Consider the following 22,587-nt stretch of genomic DNA (forward strand, 5'->3'; position numbering starts at 1 on the left):
TCTTAGTGATAGCACCGTGGCGTTATTACCTATGAAACATACGAGCAGCCATTAGGCTTTTGACAACTACTCATTTCAGTCCTGGAGTGAAATGACAATGGAAGAGAGAAACGGCGTTGAAACTCGGGCTGAGCAGGTGTGCTTTTACTCTCGTCTTTTCTGTATAGGACATGGCAGCGTGACAATATTCTGTCTGCCATCCTAAGTGACACAAGACTCTGGAGCACCCCTATAATTAACCCTGGCGGAGCTCCAGCCCAGGTAGTGCAGGAGAGAAGGCCCACTGACTGCCAGCATTTCTGGCAGACACCATCCATTCCCCAAACCTGGAGACGATCGGGCACAGGAGACACTTTGACACTCTCTACTGCATACACGGTGGACTCAGCAGAGCGTCAGCCAACAAACCCATCTGTGGAACTCATTATTAGATCACTGCTAAAGACTCATGCAAGGACCCTCCACACTGAAACACAGCTCTGCAGATATTTTTCTAAGCTGCCAGTATCACTATTCCACTAACACTTTTAGCGGATCATGTTTTCATCCTTATATGTTCATCATTCACTTTCCGTACAGGAAAGAGTTGATGCTACACCTTTGTACCGGTGAGCTCGGAAAACTCGGAAGACTGCTTTTTGTTTTGTTCAATTTGTAATGAGGAATGTGAATAAGAGACAGCAAAACTATGCTCGCTCTAAGAAGAAGAAATATTAATATGTTAATGACGTTTAGCATTTAAAGCTCCATCTACATAGTGTATATAAAGCTGGGAAGCATTTCCACAGCATCCAGAAATGCTGAGCATTATGATGCATCAGCATTTCTTAAAAGGCCCCATAAGAGCTGTAACATTTGAGGTATCATCTCAGTCATTGTTGGATAAAGAGAATCCATAAGCCCCTCATTGTTTGCAGTTTGACCAGGTGCTTGGCACAAAAAACCCCTACATTCTTCTGCCAAAAACTGCTGGCTCGCAACACAAGACTGCAAACATCTCCTCTTGCTCACTGCCCCAAAAATCTCTTTTTTTTTCTTCCTTTTGTTTCAAGGAACCACACTCTGTGGAAACACAAACTGTCTATATTGAGATTTTTTTTTTTAAGGAAGCAATTATATAAATATTAATCTTCAGTGTGGATATAGGCTAATAGTTTTTATAACAGTGCAACGTTATCTTTTTCAGTTTATCTGTCTTGTCAAAATCTATTTCTACTTTGTTCCAGTTAATGAAATGCATAGCATCACAGATAATTCACACATAACTAAATAGCTGCCATATATCTAATGCTCATGTTCAGAATAAAAACAGTCCAGTGTTGGCTTGTGATGAATATAAACTGGGGGTTAACCTGTTCCATGCAAATTTGTCAGCAAATAAAGTGCTTTTAAATAAATGTGTTTTTTATCAAATTAATTTGAGTGTTTTTCAAAGGTAATGTTGAGTTGCCACATCCCCTCACCTCCCTGGTTTTGACTCCACTTTTTTACAAAATGATTGATTGATTCATGAATGGATGACTGCACATGCCTGGTGCGCAATACACTGTTTCTTTCATGCTGCTAACACAATCTGCTTTTGAATATCCAGATTTTTTTTCTTCATATTTTACATATTCAATTTAATCAGAATAGATAAGGTTCAAAATACAGACTTTTCCCAACAGCTGCTGGAATGAGAAATAGTTGCTTTATTGTTATAACCTACCAGGTCCGTCCAGTTTGCAAGATTAGCTTTTCTCAAAACCAAAATTATTCTTATCTAACAAACTCATTAACAAGTAAGCATTTGTTTTCACTAAATCTATTAAATACAACACACTCGCAGTAATTTAACATCATTAAATGCTCAGTTATGAGCTGTCACTTCGTTATGGACAGTGAGCAATACCATTGATTTTCTTAAGTGAACGGGATCCTCAGAGCGAGTGTGACACTAATTACTCCACATAAACTCTTGAGTCAAGCATCTGATAAACATAAGCAACATCTTGGCATTCATAACCACGCTGCTCCACACTCAGACTCAAGGAGCTCACAGCGTCTGACGGTCTTGATGTGCTTCAGTCAGCCTGATATTTCACATGTTTAGACAACCTGCTCTGGTTTCATCATGTGACTGTCTAAAATAATTTTCAATAGCCTCGACAGTCACAAATAGGATATCAGACTCCCAACTTGTCCTTTGAGTTCTAGCCTAAAAGACTCAACAAAAAGTATAAAACCATTTTAATTGCTGGGATGCTTTTTTTTTCTTCTATGATGACCTGTCTCAGTCCTTTACGCAACTTTCTTTTACATTGTTGTTGCAAAAGGACAAAAAGCAGGTGACTCTCTGATTTCCCCCTAAACATTCAAAAGTTGTTATGTTTCAACATATCCAGCTGGCCAACCATCACTACACAATAACCACACTTGCTGGCTATATACTTGTTGTCATCTCATATGACATTCAAATTCTCATATCTTAATAACTATCGAGAAGTTTAACATCAGAAATGTGACATAAAAACATTATCAGGAAATGCCAGATATATCAGTGACTGAATTCCCTTCACGTGGTTATTAAAATTAATGAGGATTTTTACTTTTCCCATTAAATACAGAGTGGTATAAATCATTTTACGGAATAGGTGGGTGAACGTGGGCTGTCGCTAGGGGTCAAACAATATCCAAATGTACGACACAGGTTGAAACCACCCAGTGCTCCGCAAATCAGCTGGGCACAAAATACCCTTCTGTTCCCACTGTCACCTCCTGGTACCTTCACGCTTTGTGGATATATCTGGGAGGGAGGGGAGGCGGGGGGGAGCCAGAAACCAAGGGCTGGGGCCGAGGAGCTGGGATAAATTAGCCAAACCACTTAGGTGATTTCAACTAAAATTAGCAGAGCTGCCTGTGGGCTCCATCAATTTTGAACTTGCTCAAACTCTGACAAGCATGGGGGGAACTTTTTCCCCCTGGCCCCGCTATCTAGGAGCCCCCTCTGTCTGACTCTCTCTCTCTCTTTCCTCCTCGCATCCTTATCCTCTGCCTCCCCTCCACATTTCACTAAAGAGAGCTCCAAGTAGGGCTCTCAACCACTTTGTATGATCAGTACAGTACAGTCCGAGGCATTATTTCTGTGAATTTCTTACTTCATTCATATCAGAAACAACAGCAGTACTTCAATTTCAGAACATTGTGAGGGTTTGCTATTAGAAAAAATGAGTGAGAGTGCCAGGGTTGATGGCATATTACGAAGTTGAACATTTGTTCAATATGAAAGCACTAACAAATGGTGTCGGTGTTTGAGAACTGCACTGTGATTCATTTCCAAGGTTCACACTAAGCATCTGGCTTCATAGTCACAAGTGCTCGTGGTGCATGTTGACACACAACAGTGTGGTAGCTGAGAAACCACACGGTCTGAATAGGATGGAACACAATGAGCCGTAATTACAAAGGGCTCCTGCTGCAAAGTTGTAACGCAAATATATGCACAGCGACAGTGATTTCTCTCTTTTTCTTTATATACACATAATGTACGTATCTCATCTGATACAAGATACAGTAACTATTTTTTCTTTGCAAATGCAGAATGAATAGATGATTCTCTTTATAATCTGATGACATATGTTCAACATTTATCTACACCTGGTTCCTCATGACACCGGGATTTGTCACCTGGCCAAAGTCCAAGTCAACCTAACCTAACTAACAGGCCACTCTGAAATTAAAAAAATGTGTGACTTATTTTTTGTATTTTGTGAGAGTGTCAATTGTTTCTCTGGTGGCACTGCAATATCACATGTTACATTTTAAACAGAAGATAAAATGGAGAAACTGAAAGTTCAAAGTGTATCCTAGTCTTTTTATGAGACACAGGGGTGAAATCCTCCATTGAAGCACAGAGAGAAGCACCATCCATTTCTGTATCCACACATGTTTGTGGAATCGACCACAAAAATGTTAAGGGAATTTTTATTAGTGTAATTAATTGCTCACAGTAGATCGAGCTGCAGGGTGAACAGCACTTTTCATTGCTAATCAGACATCGACTCATCAGCGCCCAGACGGCACGCGTGCTGAGACGGCAGGCAGAAGCAGGAAAACCCAAGCATGTGCACGCACACAAATAGAAAACAGAATTACAACGTTTTAAATGATACTGCCATGACTCGTTAAGATGTTTAATCAGACAAGTAAAAACATGCATAAAGTAGTGACGGATCACATTTGCTGCTCGAGTGGCTGCCCGAGCCCACAGAGCCCAGGCAGACGAAGACAAAAGGCATTTCATCGGAGGAAATGCACGGCTCCAACCAGCCAAGCGGGCTAAATTGACCTATTCCTTAATCGCGTTTAATGAAGACAATGTGAGCCCTGAGTGCCGCTGAGACACGCTGCCTGCGCACGCTGCCGCAAACTGGCTGCCACACAAACAAAATTGTGCGGCTGATTTTTAATTCTAAACTGTGAATTCCAAATCATCTCTCCCGGAGATTACCTTTCCCCCAGCAGACTCTCTCTAATTTGTTCAATTAATGGGAATAGTGTACCAATTAAAATGTCATATCCAAATGAATTTAATTTGAGATGAAACTGCCTGTGACAACTGGTTGGTGAGAGATCTGACAATGGAAATTAATGAAACAGTTTTATTACCATCCATCCATTTCCAGATCATGCTTTTTCCTAATCAGTTTTCTTTTTGGTTCACAACATACCCCAAGATTGTGTCGAGAAATAAAATGAATGGCAAATGCCTCAAAAAAACGTAACTGGATTTATTGCTATGCCCTCATTACTTTGGTTCTTCCATCAGAATAAAAAATTGAAATTCAAATTCAACTGCAGAGTTGACCTGCCTGCATATTTGGATCTGACTGGTTCTTGTCTCCGTTTGCCCAGACCCGTTTCATGACCCTCCTTTTTGTAAGCTCCTACCAAGAGGCCGCTGAGTGATACCACTGAGGCAAACAGGTCAGATCAAATTAAAACTATTTGATCACGCCGCTGTTCAACACCGCAGCCGGTTGCTTTTTTTTCTTGCCATCACGCAACTGCTAACATCTGTTACTTCTTCGTAGACATTATGTTCAGTCTAATAGAGCCGTGACATTATGTGTCGGGTTAAAACAAGAGCTTAAATTTACATCAACACAAAGCTGAACGAACATGGACCAGTGAAGGAGACCATTTGAGCGTTGAACGACCAATTCAAATATCACAAGGATAAAAGGTTCCTACATGCAAATTGGATGACTTTTACAATGTCCCAGGCGAAATCACTTATTTGCTCACATGTTAAATTAATTCATTTCGCTTCAACCTCCATTTTCCACCGCGCGAGGACCGGCAAAAAATGGATGCAGACAAATGTTCTCATCTCTTTTGGGAATGTCTGGCGGAGGACATTTCTCTGGAAATATGCGTACATTCTTTATTCGGCATAACAGCCCCTGCGAACCTATTGTTTTGAGTTGACAAGGTGCTCCGCGGAAGCACGTCAGCTCTTATATCAAATTTGCCATTCTGACCTTCGCCCTAGTTTCAAGTTGGGGGGGAAAGGAGCGCATGTGAAATACAGTGGAGTGGGAGAGGGAGAGAGAGAGAGAGAGAGAGAGAGAGAGAGAGAGAGAGAGAGAGAGAGAGAGAGAGTAACACAGCGAGTGAAGACAAGAGAAGTTATAGGGAGGAGATTTCCAAGGACGACTCCAACTTCTTAATGGAGTCTCCAGAAAGTGGAGACTGGTAGGGCGGTGAAGAGGAGGGCGAAAGGAACAACGGCTCCCTCTGGGGTGAAAAGACAGGGCAGCGGTTGAGGGGAAGAGCAAGATATGGAAAAGTGGCAGCTTGTGAGGCGCTAAGACACCATGTCCAAGTGTAATGTCGAGTGTGGAGCACTTTGTAAAAACACAAGCCTACTCTTCACCTTCCAGACTGCCGTTAGTTATCTTTCATTTTTTGTATATATTTCTGAACTATGGAGGATTAACAGCCTGTATAAAGTACGACACTGTCAAGGGGCCGGATTTCAAACACAGCTGCTTATTTTCTTATAACAGACCTCCCAGTTCTCCGCCGTGTTAAGAATACATCTTCTCAAGACTGCTGCCGGGGTCCTTCTCGTGCAGACACACAGTGAGAACACCTTTTCTCTTGGGTAAAAAATGTATGATGGGGGACGCAACTGCTTGTGTTTCCTTTCATGGAATCGCGGTGCATTTTGGCAAGCCAATACGTGAACTGATACAGAATCAGACGATAAAGACGGTTGTCAAAATTAATGTAACGCAGCCTCGAGTCCACATTTCAATATCTATAGCTTTCTATTCTCACTTTACAGAAAACTGTGGCCACACTGATTTTTATCAGGAGGAGATACAAAAAAAAAAAAGTTTTTTTGTATCTCAAAAAAAAGTCAATTTTATTTTGTCTTTTATAATTTGCAGCCTGACAAAGTGCTGGAAATGTCACTATTGCAACACTTTCCCCATATGCCTGCAGACATCATCAAAAGACTATTTTTCCTTTTTATTGGTAAATCATCAACTTTTATTTGAAAGTAAAACAAATGACAGACGTTTCAGCCCCTTGGCGCACCATCATGTGGGCAGCAAAGCAAAGCCAGGCAGCCTGACGAATGCCAAGCCAAGGCAAGCTGGAGGGAAGTAAAAGACACTCCTCCTCAAACGGGCCCGTCAGCTTTCAAAGGAGCAGCCATTAGCGAGTGCTCATCAAGCGGGAGCAGGGGCCCGTCCATTCCCTCGGTGAAGTGGAGCAAACGACAGGCCACAATGCCTTTACGGGAGGAGGGAGGCGGAGGACTACAGAGATGAGCCCTGGACCCAGTGGTGTTTCCGAGCGGAGTCAAGCCGCACGTCCCCGGCACACTCAATTCCCAGCCCAACTGTCACTGCTGGCACTCGATTCAGCCCCTTCAAGCACATAATCTGTGCTCGTATGGCTGTTAAACACCACATACTCCGGTCCTTCACTCATCCAATGCCATGGTATTGTTGTGTCTGCCGTCTTTCTTCCTATTATGGCGCCATTAAAGGATTTGGATGGGGAACCGTTCCTCAGCATATGGTATCTTGATCAGCAACAAGGCAACTTAACGACAATAGATTCCTTGCACATTTAGAAACTGCCCATTTTCTGTATCAGAAAATATCACTAACTGTCTACCCATAGTGCTTTGGAGCTTGCTATCACCACCAGTCATTCGCTCATTGGTTCACGCAGTGACGAGCTGTGTGCGGCACCGTCACCGAGAACAGGAGAGGGAGCCGACTGAGCTCCGTGCGAGGCGGCAGGGGAGTCGTCGCATTAATCTCAGTGAACACAGTAGGGTCTAAGGTGGCACGGTGCCACGCCGGAGATTCCCACTTATGGCCACCTCTCCAAGTGACTGAGCGATAATGTCACATGAGTCCAGGTGAGCGAAAAATGGCAGCCTGCTTGATGCTCAGCCGGCTGCTTTAATTGGCTAAAACAAAGTAATTTGAGAGCGGTATGGGGGGCACAAGGGGGTAAATGATGGGACAGAAGGTCATTGCTTCTCTTTTACTCTGCTGTGTGCCTTCCACCAACAAGCCCAGCATGTGCGGCAGTTAATATTGAGATCTATTATACACTAGCCTTTCACCATCTGCTTCACACACTGGGAACCTCTGCTGCACGCCTTGTTATTGAATAAAAAACTGAAAATTGTGTTTTACTACTCTGTGTGTCTGTTTAAGGATGTATACTTTGATTCATGGGAACCAGAAGACACAGATGTTACTGCAGTAGGTAAATGATGTTAATAGTAATGTAACAGCATCAAAAAGGGCTTTTGTGCAAAGGGTATGGGTATGTTTTTAAATTCCCCCCATATCCATATGGCACAGTCAACAATAAAGATTAATGTAAAAATGAAAATTACTCTTTTTATTCTACACTTAAAATCACACTCAAGTTCATCTTCCAATTACTTTTTCTGCTAAATGAATAATTGTTTCCTCTATAGCTGCTTTCAGACATGCACCGAAGTCGGGACATTTTCCTGAAATTTCCCAGCCTGCCCTCTGGCTAAATTTCTAGAAATTGTCCGAGTGTGAGAATACAGCAGGAAATCTCGGCGAGAAAAAACTGCCCGTGTTGCCACAGAATGTTACGAAAACGTGCCATTCGGTGTGAACGTATCTGACCCACACAATCTCTTGCTGCATTTTGTATATATGAGGCAAATTTCCCAAAAATGTCTGGACCCAATTTTCTAACAATTCTGTGTCTGAAAACAGCTTTTATGTGTTACAAAATACAGTGGAAAAGAGTGTGACAAGTAACCCGGAGCCAAAGGTAATGTCTGCAAGTTGCATTCTTGTCTGACCAACAAATCAAAAGAAAGCTATTTCCAATGGCAGAAAACAGATGAAAACAGGAAAATCCTTACATTGCGAAAACTGGAGCCAGAGACTGTTGGAATTTGTGGTAGGTGATAGGGATGGGCATTTCAAACAAAAACTATCAAACTATTTGATCATTATTCAAAGACCCCTCGCCACACACACACACACACACACACACACACACACACACACACACACACACACACACACACACACACACACACACACACACACACACACACACACACACACGAGAGGCAGAGCTCTCAAATGACTGTGCATGCATAGTTGTGGTAGTCTTATAATATGCAAGATTGCACTGTTCTTGAAGGGTGTAGTAGTCTTTAGCTTTGCATGTTTCTCTTGTTTGTTAGGAAGCACCTAATCTCTCAGCAGTTTGGATGTCGTCACCAGGTCCAGAAAATGAAGCCAATGAGGGAGTGCCTGAAGCCTGTGTTTGCAAAAAGAAATCTGTTTCTATAGAAGTCTATGAGAAAATTGCATTACTACCAAGTTTGAAAAACTGAAGCTTATTCAAAATATGAAGCATGTGATACTTAGTAGCTGCTTCAAAAAAAGCAGCAGTAATTGTTCCTACCTCAGTGCGCTCCTTTGAACAGGGCTTCTCTGAGTGCACCCTTTCTGAAATACAATTTTATTACAGCATATAAGTGACGGAAACAACGGGTCTCAACAAAAGGTGCTGCACTGCTGACAGTTTTCCAATACACTGTAAGAACCGTGTGTGCAGACAGCATTTCGTTAACAGCAGTGTACTTGTGTGTATGTGTGCAATCGGCCGTGTGTGTGTCTCTGAGTGTGCTCTCAACCGTGTGTGCATTGAGTGCATTGAGAAACACGATGCACCTGTGTTAAACAAATGACGCCCCCTCCCCAATGCCTGTGTGGATTCCTCCCAGGTGGGGCTGATGCATGGATCATGTGGTGCAGAGTGCTCCGGGCCACATTGGCTCGGTCGTCCTGGGATCACCTCTGCATGTGGCCCTGAGTTTGTGAAGGAGCGGTTCACCTCCTCAGTGCGCCGTCTGAGGGGCAGGGGAGGGAGTGTGCCGGACCAAAGCCCTGCAGGCCGAATCAGGTGTTATCTGTCTAACTGGGGACACCACCATCAATCTCTCCTGTCCACTCTCTTATGCCCGGAATCAAATCGGCACAGGATGATACATCTGCGCCGACAAGACGGGCAGTAGAGTGTGCCACGTTCGCCCGGTGCGTGGAAAGAGAAGTGATAATGCGTGTATCGCTGTGTGCAACTGGTTAAGCCTTTCAACGATCAAAGGATACTGGGATGAAATGAGATGCAGAGGTTCTTCCTCTGAATTCCTAAACTTTTGCTTTCTCATCAGTGTTCCACTGCGAAGTAGAGCAAGAGTAGAAGCAGTCCAAGTTGTTAACAGTTTTTTAAGCACAAAAATGAAATGCACAATACAAATGCCATCCTCATTAAAGTGTCCAATACGCAAAAAACAAACAAACATCCAAGTTCCATTTACATCCTTTCAGATTAATTGCAGCCTTTGACATTGAACACAGCCCACACTGACCGACTCAATGACGGGGTCATATTAAACAAAAAGAAACAAGACTGTAATCGGCTCAGCTTATCCTGAACCTCTCACACAGTTATTTCCCATCTTTCACACTACATCACCTGTGCCCCTTCCTCGATATTAAATCGTATGATATTTCCTTCAACTGCGGCACTGACGATACAACATACAAATGCATCCTTGAGGCACTGCATGTGTCTCTTCATATTCAAATGTTGGCCTGAAAGTTTTGACAAAACACCGTTCAATTCCAGGTTTTCTTCAAAACTGTCCCGCCCCAAAAAAAGGGGATCTAAAACACAACTCCAGTTTTCAGCACTTGAGCCTTTTCTATAATTAATCTGTAATGATACAAATAGAAAGTCTTTTATCTCACGGTGTTTGGACAACTTTTTTTTTTTTTCCTTACATCAATCACAAGTCTGTTTCACTTCCCTGGCTCATTGAAAATTCAGCAGTTATGCTTTTAACTGAATCAGACGGACAAAATAACATCACTCAACGTGCTACTCTTTTCACCTTTTTACCTGTTAGATGAAGAACTGATCTGACGATAACTTTTACAAGCACGGCGAGGCTCCGGCCCCGAGCTACACTGCCGACCTTAAAGCTTCCTGTGAGCTGGCCCGCGGCCTCAGATTCTCCCTCTGGCTGGTACAAGTGTTCCTGTACTTGAGACTATGGATGACCAGGCTATTGCCATTCAAGGCTCTGATCTCAAGAGGGGCCTGCTTAACGATCTTCAGCAGAATAAGCATCGGGTAAATCGCTTAAAATCAATTTTGACCGGGTTTTAGAAAAGTTTTCTTTGTCTGACTGTTGCTGTACAGCACAGAATAAAAGCTCCAAAGTCAAAATATCAAGTTCACTTTCTTGGAATCAATCTGTACAAGGCCCGTCGTGCCTTGGGCCAGTAGGGGGCAGGGAGTTTAAAAAGCAACCCAGCACAGGGAGAATCTGAGTTGACCCAACGATGCAGAGGAGAGCAGGATGGGGGAGAGGGAGGTGAAAAACCTCTGTTGACACCTGGTCTGTATGATAATGTGATCTGTGTATGATGGCTCCGAGTTTGAAAGGCACTTTGTCCAATTAGAAGTGTGCAGCAAATTTCCACCTGCCCCTGACAGAGATGAAGTGGCTCTTTCAGAAGACACTGTGGCACAGAGCCAGCGAAGAGAGCCCAAACAACGCAAGTGGAGCAAGCCGAAATTAATGAGCATCACAAGCCACACTTGTTTAACACAAGATGACACCGAATGAATATTCCCTCAGTTAAACTGTTCCATACTATATTTCAATTACGCAAACTAAGTAACCACCTCGACAAAGCCGTAACAAAAATATTCTAGCAGAAGAAAACAGTTGAAAGTAGAAAAATAACTCACAGTTTTGTACATTAACATAACTTGAAAGCAACAGGAATCATTGCGCAAATGAGAATACGCTTCAAGTTCTTGATGAGTTCACAGTGCAGTGTATAAGGAACGTCTGCTCAATATGCCACTATCAACATCAACCACCGGCCTTCATCTTCCTATTTCTGTACGTCTATTTCTGTCTGTCACATAAAAATAGGCTTTTAACAACCGGCCATGACGTTAATTACGGCCTCTTAAGCACTGCATTAGTAAAATAAGTTCCAAATATTGATTGATCAGACAGACGATATTTGTCAGGATTGGTGTATCATACGTGGTGAAGAGTGACTGTCTTTCAATCACTGTCAGGGAGCAGCACCGCAGCGTCGCCGCGCTGATTGAGGCCCATCGTGCCACACTCGTGGTACGCCTCCCGCAGCAATCAATCCACAGACACGCGCGAGAACCAAATATTCATTAGTGACTTATTCATGTTCAAGCGCTGCCGTTTGAAAAGTAACAAAAGAGCAGAATTGTCTTTGTCAGGCGCGTCACAATGATTCTGTGACATATACTGTGCGAGGCATGAACAATTGTGATCATCTTCTTTTATTACGCGTGCAAGGAGTTGTGTTCATTATTGTCGTCGTCCGCCGCATGAGGAAACCGACATGAACGACTAGATTATTTCATACAATTCGCCACAAACCGACAAAAATGTTTTCACAAATGTTTGATTTCCTTAATATGACACAATGTGACTTGTTTGGACGACACACTGACTAGTTAGAGATCACGCTTGTAGTTTCACACAGATTAATACTTATGGGTATTGTTGAGCGATTCCAGCCCAATGGCCCTTCGTAACTGTGGGGGGAAAAAAAAAAAATAAAAGAGAGATGGGTTGCTATGTTAATAATTAGTTGCTTCTACTCTCGGAAAAAAAAAAATTCTGTCCAACCTCACAAGATTTTAATCAAAGGCTGAAAATAGTAGCTGATTGTAATCGGCACTCAGAAGTCACCAGGGGTGTTTGAAGAGCCCGTCAAGCCTGAGAGTGGAGCTAATTCGATTAAGTGGCGGCAGTACCTGGAGGGGACGGATCTGTATCTCTCCCTTTTTTATTTATGAGATTAAGTTGCACTTGTTATTCCAATATAAATAATCAAGCCAACAGAAAATGACACTGATTTTTGTTTTAGCTCCCACGTCTCCCTAAAGTTTTTCGTTTATCCCAGGTGACAAATAAACTTTGTTGAGTAATGGTCTCGGCAGACTATGTGCTACACTCTGCCATCTTAATATTGTTACCGTACCTCATGTGACAGAGCCGAGGACCGTCAGAGCTGATACACTTGCTAATAATTGGCTGCTGCAACTTTAATTTTTTTTTATATGAGTCTATAAAATTTGACAAATTGAAGACAATGATTTTTACCGTGCAATTGAAAGGCAGTCACTTCACCGATTACTGAGATAATGATGCAGAGATTTACAAAAGAAGTAAAAACATACATTCTCCAGACTATATTTTCCACTCGCTGTAGTCAACATTATGCTAGTTGTATGTGACACATTGTGAGAAAACATAAATGATGACATTGTTAAATTATATTTTTATTACACTAAGAGGAAGCATGTGGATTATTCTGCTTTACTACCGTTCTTCCTCTGTGCCAGACGGACTACACTATGCAACAGATACCTCCTTTTTTTCCCTTTAGTCTGGCGCTGTGTCCCACCACTCAACAAAGTCCTTATAGCAGAGCTGCCAGGAGGGCCGTTTAGCCTATGGAAAGCACGATAAATAATGGTTAAGAGGCTCTTGAGGTGTGCTGTTTGAATAACATACTTTGGATTTTACAACGTTGCCTCTTCCTGTTCCAAAGCACGCACGTGGACGTCAGGTCTGGGAGAAGCTCCGTGGCAGAGAGATCATTCTGTTTTGTCTCTCAAAGTATTTAACACGTGTCAGTCTCTCTGCATTAAACACTGAAGTATCTGTGGTAAAAAAAATATATATCATTTTTTTAAAAATATATAATATAATATAAATATAATATAAATATGTATATTTAAAAAAGTGAGTGCAAGGCAACTGCTTTAAGTTCACATGACTTGACACAGATAATGTGAAGCAGCATGAACATACGGTTCGTGTCCAGTCTGATTTTGTTCAAAGGTGAAATGGGTGATGCTTCCTGACTGAGGCCTCGGACTTCTCGGTGTGGGAGGGGGTTTACCTACCTGCTCGGGAGCTTTGCACCCTCCACACTGGGGGAGAGATGTGAAAGGCTTGATCTTACATGTGGCATAAGAATCCCTCCGAGTGATCCTTCAGACCCCTCTCACCACTCCGCTCCCTCCAGGCCTCTTCTAAAGGGGCCCATTTCATATCAAAGAGGCACAGAGCCACACGACGCCAGTACTTAGGTCACAGCGTGCCACATTAAATTTAGACTCCTTTAACGCCCTCCAATAATGCATCTGGAGTATTTCCGGTCATTACTATTCAGATTTTTCTATCTGAGATACAAACTTCTGTAAATAGGCCATAGATCTGAGCTATCATTCACCACTGGAGATTTCACATCAAATCTGGTGTCTGTCACCAGCTGACGCTTCCTCGCCAGCCCCAGTTAAGCCACTGGTGATTCAAACTCCGAAATAAACTGTCCCGCAAGACAGAAACTTTTAGATTTGGTCAAAGTTAGGTTTGACTTCTCAACTTTTGAAGAAAAAAAATTAATATGGCCTATTCGGGCTCAGAATATGCATCCAATAAATACAAACAAATACCTTAAAAAGATGCAGCTACACTAGCACATTTGCAGAATGCATGTTTGTTGTAGTATTTTAGTTGAAGTATAAGTTTTTTCACCTTTTGATCAGCATCGACCGTGTGAATCCTGAGCTTCGTGGCGTTTCGTAATGTCCCAGCAGCAGTTAACAACTTGTACGACTATTGCACTTGAAAAAAAAAATTCCTGCCCTGATTGAAAGCACATGGACTCAAATCACTTGAACCTCGGTAAATCAAGTTTTCTGCATCGCATTAAAGGTGCCACAGCATACAAATGAAAAAAAACCCCGCTGTTGCACAAACTTGACGTAGAATGCACGTAGATTTCAGAATCCTTAACTTTGAGATTACTCGCACATATGTTTAGACTTAAAGAGAGAATCATGAGTGGAGCGCAAGCTCGGCCGACGGCCGGCCTGCCTGCCAACAGCTCGCAGCGTCCTGTCAGTGTGTAAACTTTCACTGGCAGGGAAGGAGCAACAGTGCGTCTACAAAGCAGCTTCCTACAATAAAATCCACGGGAGTCCTTCCATGCAGCTTCCCCTTGCACCACATACAGCATTCCAGTCAATATCATCGCACTTATTACATGATTTGCAAACCCTTGGCATTACAGATACGGAAAATGTAATGTAAGTGGTTAGAAGTGCAGAACCAAGTGATAGTCACGTTTCAGCCTTGCTCCCTGGCCAACGGAGCTCAAACATTTAATTGTCTGCTATTCAAAACAAAAAAGGTACCAAATACATTTTGCTTACAAGGGCTCATAAGTGTCTTTTTTTTCTTCTTTTTGCAAAGTTTGACATGTTTCCCCGCAACGTTGGGTGTTTCGTTGGGATTTCATATATATGGAGGGACTCAGGGAATGTAATGGGTTTACTAAAACTGAGACATTTTGACAAAAACGGAAAAGAAAACTATAAAAATTCAGAAATTACAGGAAAATACCTTGATTACGATGTAAAAATATCAAAAAAGGCTTGGCCATATAGACAGTCAAACCATCCTCATAGGGAAACAAGGTGAGAAAAAATTAATAAAAAATCATTCACATTAACACATTAATAGTAACTAATACGCAGGACAATTTAATCCAAAATAATATTTGATAATTTTTTAGATTTTATATATTATTTTGAAGTGATGGCAAAGTGCGTCACACCCAGCAAGACAGAATTCTCTCAGGCGGTGCTGATTTAGCCACTAATCCTGACGTTGTGTTGACATTCACAGGTACGTCCTCCTCAGATCATAATACTGCCGCTCAAACGTAATTTGACCTCTGAGGCTCATGAGAACAGAGGGACTTGATTTCATAGATAGTGCCACCAAAGCCTAATCCGAGGGAAGGCATCGGCGACTACGCAACAGCTCGGTGTGCGTTCATGAAAGTACTGTTTATATTTTTTTTCAGTTAAACTGACAGAGGAGAACTTGATGATCAAATACTGTCCTTTGATTGTTAACATGTAGCAACAAAAGACTTTAGGATATTATCACCATAACCTCAATTAAGAATATGAGAATGCAGAAAGGATGAAACCCGATATTGTAACAGGCAGCGAGCCAGAGAAAAAGGAGAACCTCGATGGAGTTCCTCTCCCGGCCCTGTGCGAGCCGAATGCTCAGCTATAAGCCTGTACCTGTGTCTTCGTGCTCTCCAGCGGGCAGCGAGCCCTGACTCACTGAATTGGAGAATGCCACAGCCTCTATAACGCTGCTGTCCACTCGGGTGGCATGCGAGCCCCTTGCAGACCCACGGCTTTTCTGAGATTTTGTGGGGTTTTTTTATAAAAGCCTCCGCGTCCGTGCACCTCATCCGTCTTGTGTCAACCACGACTAAATAAATGCCGCCACTTTGGCCCGAGAGATCTAATTTCACTGGCCCAAAAATAAAACTGCTGGATGAAAGTCTGGTCACGTGTTCATTAAGAGAAGACTGAATATTTTTACCCTGTGCCTTTTAAGTTTGGATCGGCTTATAAAAAGCGCCGTGCCATGTGAGATTTGTTTTCTACAATGAAATCAGCATTTAAAACTGCTTTTTTTTATCTTAAGAAAATACTAAACAAAGACACAAGATGGGAAAATCTACAATACAACTACATGTTATGACATTCTAGGATGAAAGCGGGTATTTAGTATTAAACGGTCAAAAGAGATATGACTCTAACAAACTAATAGGCAGGACACAGCATGTCCAGTAGGACACCACATCGCACTTAAACTACTGAAGACTTTATTCAGGATTAGGGTTATTTTGTGCTTTTTGCTGTCAATTCCGCACCCGTTTCTCCGCGTACGAAATTACGTGCATATGATTTGCTATAAATGACAATGACAAGCACTTTAACAGTACTGTAGTCTGCTACCACAGGACTACGACACGCACACAGACTTTTGACATTCAAACAAAGTCCTGTTAACAGAGGATCCAGGACACCGGAGCTCTGATCAGAACTGCGGCTGCCGAGCCTCCCTGTGCCACTGTGAGGTTTCGAAGCCTCTGCGGAGACCACCACCTTACATAACCAAGCCATTAATATTGATTGTTTCCAAAATTGCGAACTGAGGGATCTTGCAATATGAAAATAACACCCTTTCTTCTTCCCAGTAATGATATCTACAGCCCTCCAAGGCCTGTTCTCTGACCCGCTCGTGTCTTACAGCAGAGCTTCTGCTGAAGTAAGCCGTTTCTACTTTAAAAAAAGAAGAAGAAAAAAGAAAAGGTATTAGCACTCAGGGTTAAAACAGTAAACGCTCTGCATGCAGGATAAGAAATGTGCATTCTCAGAAAGTCTAATGCAGCTGGTGTGAAGGGGGAAACTGTGCTTGAGCAAGTGTCTGTTGCCTTCCCGAGGTTGGATGTCTGAGCACAAAGCTATAATTCTAAACAACGTCTTAGAAAGTCTGTAACACTGCTGTGACCCATAAACCTTTTTTTTTTTTTTTTTACTGTTTTATTTTTTTATAAACAATACTGCACTGAACTGTGCCTCCAATAAAGCAACTGCAGTTTTCTTCTTAATAGAACACTTGTGGGTTTACATGAATGCTTCATCAGATAAAACCATTACGTAAGCTGACTTTTCTTCTGCTCTCCTGCATTATATATATAAATTCAGAATATTTCTACATTCATTGTACATATAGTTACATTTATTTTAAAACAATTAGATGTTGCATCATAATGCCTTGCGGATGTTTAACAGTCCCTGGAGTAGTTGGCAGGACAAAGTAGTTCGCTGGTACATATGTGATGAAAGCTACAGGTGACAAACTAACGATTCTGAATTTAAGATATTGAACAGAATTGTGTTGCTTCAATACCTGTCTTTTGGAAATTACTTTTTTTTTCACTACACAGATAAAATGAGAGAAAAATAATTATAATAATCTAATAACTTTTTTCATTATTTCCAACACATTGGCCAACGCTAAGTTTTTAAAAAGTTCCCAAACTTATTGTTTTGGCTCTCCTGCATGATACCTATATTCTGAATATATTTATTAAATGTATAGTTTGCTATGGCCAGCTGTCGCAGTGTTATAGTACCAGTACAACATGTTTGAGAGTAGGTGTCAGATGTTACTGTATTAACTGTACATCAAAACATATACACAGGACAATCTTATGATTGTGAGTTTTAGAAAAAGAAAAACAAATGTGATGCCTCATCACCTCCCACTTTTGAAAATCGAGGTGTCAAACACACATTAAGATTTGAACTTCAGAGAATTTGAATCTTTTTCCAAAAAGTTCTCAAACCTTCTCCTTCGTCCTTCTTCTCTCTAACAATCCCTCTTATTCTTTGCAGGCGGAAAAAAAAGGTCAACACAAAGTTTCACTGCAAGGAAACTCTGAGGCAGCAGATGTTGTCCCACACTGAACATGGTTTTTTTTTTGGTTTTTTTCACCCATTCAGCTATTACATAACAGACTGAAAGGCGTTCTTATTCCTGCCTTTCTCTTTCCCAGACGCACTTTAATCATGTGCATAAAGGGGTGGGGTGAATGTGGGTCAGCAGGTTAGCAGTGTCTCAAAGTCAGACTTGTGGAAAAAAAGAAATCAATCCACGAAGCCCCCCCCCCCCCCCCCACTACCTGCCTCAGCCCCCTCGATTACATAAGAGCTCCAGAAAGTCGCACGGTTCCCCTTCACTCGCTCAAGTGCAGTGATTCTCTCCTTCTCTCTTCTAGTCGAATAGCCGCGGTGACCATGAGGAGCGGCCGAACTCGCTGCGCAAAAGTGGAAAGATCCGCGCTGGTGATTTTCTGCTCTCAGTCGCTCGCCTGTTTATGGCTAAACCTGTTACATAACCAGCTTGCATTCCACATTCGTCATATCACACTCTAAATATACCCCTTGCTCGCAGGAAGAGCGCGCGCACGCACGCACGCACGCGCGCGCGCACACGCGCACAGATAGATGATTTAATTGTCGCCTCGCGTGTGTTCACCAACTCTGCTCGTGTGTGTGTGTGAGAAGGAAGGAAGGGAAAAAGAAATCTGCATTTCTCTGAACTTGGATGAGGCCGGTCAGCCTCCTGCCGAAGACAGCCGAGAGAGGGGGTGTGGTTAAACACTGTCTGCACTGTGCAACATGGACGGGACGTGGTGGAGATCATGTACATCGAACTGCTCCTCGGCGACACACACACACACACACACACACGTTGTGTGTGCTGTGGCCGGGCTGGTCGACAGCACGGGGCCGTGTGGTGATCGCGTCACTATTGTCTGATCATGTGGAGCCGTGCGGCGGCTGCATGCTCGCGACAGTGTGTGGTTTATTTCTTTATTTTTTTGGGGGGGGGGGGGGGAGAGCTGGCGCTAAACAAATTACAGCTGCCGGCCGGGGCGTCACAGGAACAGACTGGATCTGTTAGCAGGAGAAGGACAAACATAAATGTATAGATATATCTATATATATAGATATATCTATATATATAGATATATCTATATATATATAACAGTATATTACAGTGGAGGTCATGTCACTACAAAGGGGGGGGGGTCGATAAACTGGCCCGCTGTTTCCAAAAGTTCACTTTTGCCACTTTTGCCAGAGAGCGCGTGCGCGCGGCCAGGTGGGCCCCGCGTGGGCGCGACGCACGGCTCCCGCTGCTCAGGTTCAAGTTGCTGGGTAATTGATTCCTCTTGCAGCCAGAGTTAAAAAGAAATGTGACATCTGCGACCGCATCGCCCCCCTCGGATGATTCGAGCTGTCAGTGGAGCCTGAACAGCAGCGACACACACACACACACACACTCACACACACACGCGCGTCGAGGCGACATACAGCCGAGCGGTTGGTACAAGATAATAAAAAAGAAGAGGAAAAAAAGAGCCATGTCACGGTGGCTTGGTGGTATCTAGACGGTGTGCAGTTATTCGCGTGGGCGCGATTTGAAGCCGTTTGAAGTTTGATTATTTCCACAAATCCTCCGATCGCCCTGACAGAACCGACCCGCTGACGGAGAGCGGAACGCGGCTCCTCTTACCTCTGTTGGTGCTCGAGCAGGTCTGCCTCCGCACCGGGGCTGGATGGTCCGCTTTCCGGAGCGTCTCCAGGTTTGCCGGGGTTTCCCTGACCGGGGTAGCCGGCTCCGAGGCGCTGCTGCCCGGGTCGCTCGCTGGATCTGGGGGGGACTCCATGTTGAATCTCAGGTTTTCGCTGCCCGACCCGCCGCTGATACTTCAAACTAATTCTGTGCGATCTGCGAGCTCCGACCCTGCGCCTCGCTTTCTAATTTAGACTAGAAGTACGAAATGAGAAATGCGAGTGTGTCTAGGGGAGGGTGCGTGGGTCTGATTGTCCACTGGCAGCGCTAGAGAGAGCTCCGGTCGCGCACACTGGGAAGGGAGAGCTTGTCAATAGCCGAGGAATGGATGTAGGCCTGAGAGTAATCCATGCTGATCGACCCGCAGCAGTTTGGAAATGGAAGTGCCAATATTTTATTACTATTACGCCTAACGTCGTCCAGCCGTCTTCCACGTCCACGTGTACACGCCGGGCGAATTGTGACGACACAACAAGTATGAACTGCTGCAGAGTTTTTAAGAAAATGACATCTGTGTCAAAATGGTGAAAAAGTACATCGCATGCATGACATGCAAGTGCATCATCACATGATCCGAACCGTTTTATTAGTTCGTAAAACTGACTGAATCAATGTATATGGAAAAGGGTAATTATTGTGGTTTGATTGATTGATTTATATTAATATATATATGTTATTATTATTATTTTATTTTGATTTTTTTGGCTTTGATCACAAAACCTTCCCATGCACCTTAACGTGGCAACCCCATCATCACCGGTAACATTTACTCGCAGATGCCTTCACTGTGGATGACCCTGCACTGTGGCAGACTGCAGCTGCTCCCAATCATAACGCAACTTTTACGTCGAAGAACTCAAACAAGGACAGTCAGAGTGCCCTTCATTATGGTCATCATCACCACCACCACCATCATCATCATCATCATCATCATCATCCTCCTCCTCCGCCGGTCCTGTGGGAGGGGCGGGGCTGCATTTCTGAGTACAGTGTGCTCGGGCTGGTGAAAGGACTCTTCCCTTTCCCCTCGCAGAAGAACCTGTGCGCGCTTTCCGCTCCGCCTGACGAAAGTGAAAATCGACACCGCCGGTCTGCCTTGAAGACAACGTGCCGTGTACGACGGGCGTCAAACGTCTCTCTGGCAGCACATGCGCCGCTTGTTGCGCAGCAATTACAAACACCATGCTCTCTGCACGTGACGAGCGGAGCCCCGCCCCCTTCAGAGCGCCGCACGTGGACTTTGACATGGGCTCTCTCTCTCTCTCTCTCTCTCTCTCTCTCTCTCTCTCTCTCTCTCTCTCTCTCTCTCTCTCTCTCTCTCTCTCTCTCTCTCTCTCTCTCTCTCTCTCTCTCTCTCTCTCTGATTGGAAGTTATTCAATAATGGAAGTGCAGTGCAAGTTCAATCTGATTGAAACCAGGAATCCTTACACAAAAACACCTTTCTCTCTATTTAATATGTTTAGAAAGAGTGAAAGTGTGTGCAGTGGCTTCTTTCACTGTGTATTTGTTTGAGGCTAATAGTGACTGAGAAGGAAACTTTATTGCACATTATTCATATTTTCTCAATAAATGACCACTGAATGGTATCAATGAAACTAAAACTGCCAAAATCTTAAACACCACCGTTTAACTGGATTCACATATAAAAGGTGTTGGCGCATGAAAACAGCCGTGTTAAGTGACAGAGCTGACAGTGATTTTGAGTTGACTGCTGTACATCACTGTTTTTAATTCTTATTTCACAAAAACTGTCAGCGAAAGTGGCGACGTCTCTTTAACGCGCGTCAGCCTGTGAAAACGATCACTTGCGTGACGTGCAGCCTTTGCAACCGGTGTTGACCTTTGTATGTGTTTGTTTGTTTTTGCACTGGGTAAACACATTATTCGTCAAGTGACATCATTTACATGAAGGTAAATGATGATGAGAGTTGCACAGGTAACTCTCCGACAAGAGCATGACGTAACTTTTGGAACCGAGCTACGCTGAGGGCCGACTTCTCTCATAGGGAGCCAGGAGGAATCTCCCACTGCCAAGCGAAGAGGCCAAATTCCTTTCCTTCTGTTCGGCTTTCGCTCTCTTCCAAATTTCCCTAACCTTCTGACCCACTGCAATTTGACCGTGTGAGCCCCTCACTGACATTCCACGCCTGTTGCATGTTCAGCATTCGAGCTGAGAGACTCGAACTTGAGCAGGCCCAGAGATTTAGCTCTGCAAAACACAAAACCAACACGTGTCTGCGTGAAGTCGCACACAGGTACATCTCAAAACTCCTCAGACGCGAGTGCATGCATTTAAGATAAGGATAAAAAGGATGGTTATCCAAAAACAACATTAACACACACTCAGACCAACACACAAGCTTGTGTTTAAACCAAAAATGATGCAAGGACAAGTTTGATGCAGCCGGATTAATTTTTGAGTTAAAATGAATTATGCTGCTGTCACATCGCTGAGCAGGGGAAGGATGTGGCGGATGTGAAGCGAGTAGAGTAAGCATGCCTGCCTGTGTTTAAAAATGATTGATTAAGCTGACACCGACTCAGGGGTGCAACACCGCTCCATTTTTCTCCCTCATTATGTAAGGCTATATTTCAAATCAGGAGTGCACTGGAGGAAGACACCAGAGACACCAGACAGGACACCCTTCAAATAAAAAGTTTATCAGACAACAGCCAAGGAGACTGATGAGTTTCCCCTGTAATCGTGTCTTGGAAGTGGCAACGGAGAAGAAGGAAAAAAATGTGTTTGTCAAACGACAGAACACACGGAAAAATAGGTTTGACCAGTTTGGCCACAAGCAATATCTTCACAATGTTTGTACAACTCATTTTGCTATAGAACTAAACTCACAGGGTTACATGTAGGCTATGAATCTTTAATAATGTATAATTTTCTTCCTGATGAGTA

General features: G+C 43.2%; 1 protein-coding gene across 1 annotated transcript in view; it reads right to left on the reverse strand.

The window, feature by feature from the left end:
* Positions 1-20,006, reverse strand: part of roraa (RAR-related orphan receptor A, paralog a) — a 176,545-nt gene extending 156,539 nt beyond the window's left edge. Inside the window, exon 1 of the mRNA XM_035642013.2 lies at positions 19,619-20,006. Within this exon, the coding sequence (XP_035497906.2) occupies positions 19,619-19,772 (154 nt within the window). The 5' untranslated portion in view covers positions 19,773-20,006. The remainder of the gene's footprint in view (positions 1-19,618) is intronic.
* Positions 20,007-22,587: the final 2,581 nt, after the last annotated feature.

This window comes from Scophthalmus maximus, chromosome 7 (assembly GCF_022379125.1).
Source record: "Scophthalmus maximus strain ysfricsl-2021 chromosome 7, ASM2237912v1, whole genome shotgun sequence".
NCBI classification, from domain to species: domain Eukaryota; kingdom Metazoa; phylum Chordata; class Actinopteri; order Pleuronectiformes; family Scophthalmidae; genus Scophthalmus; species Scophthalmus maximus.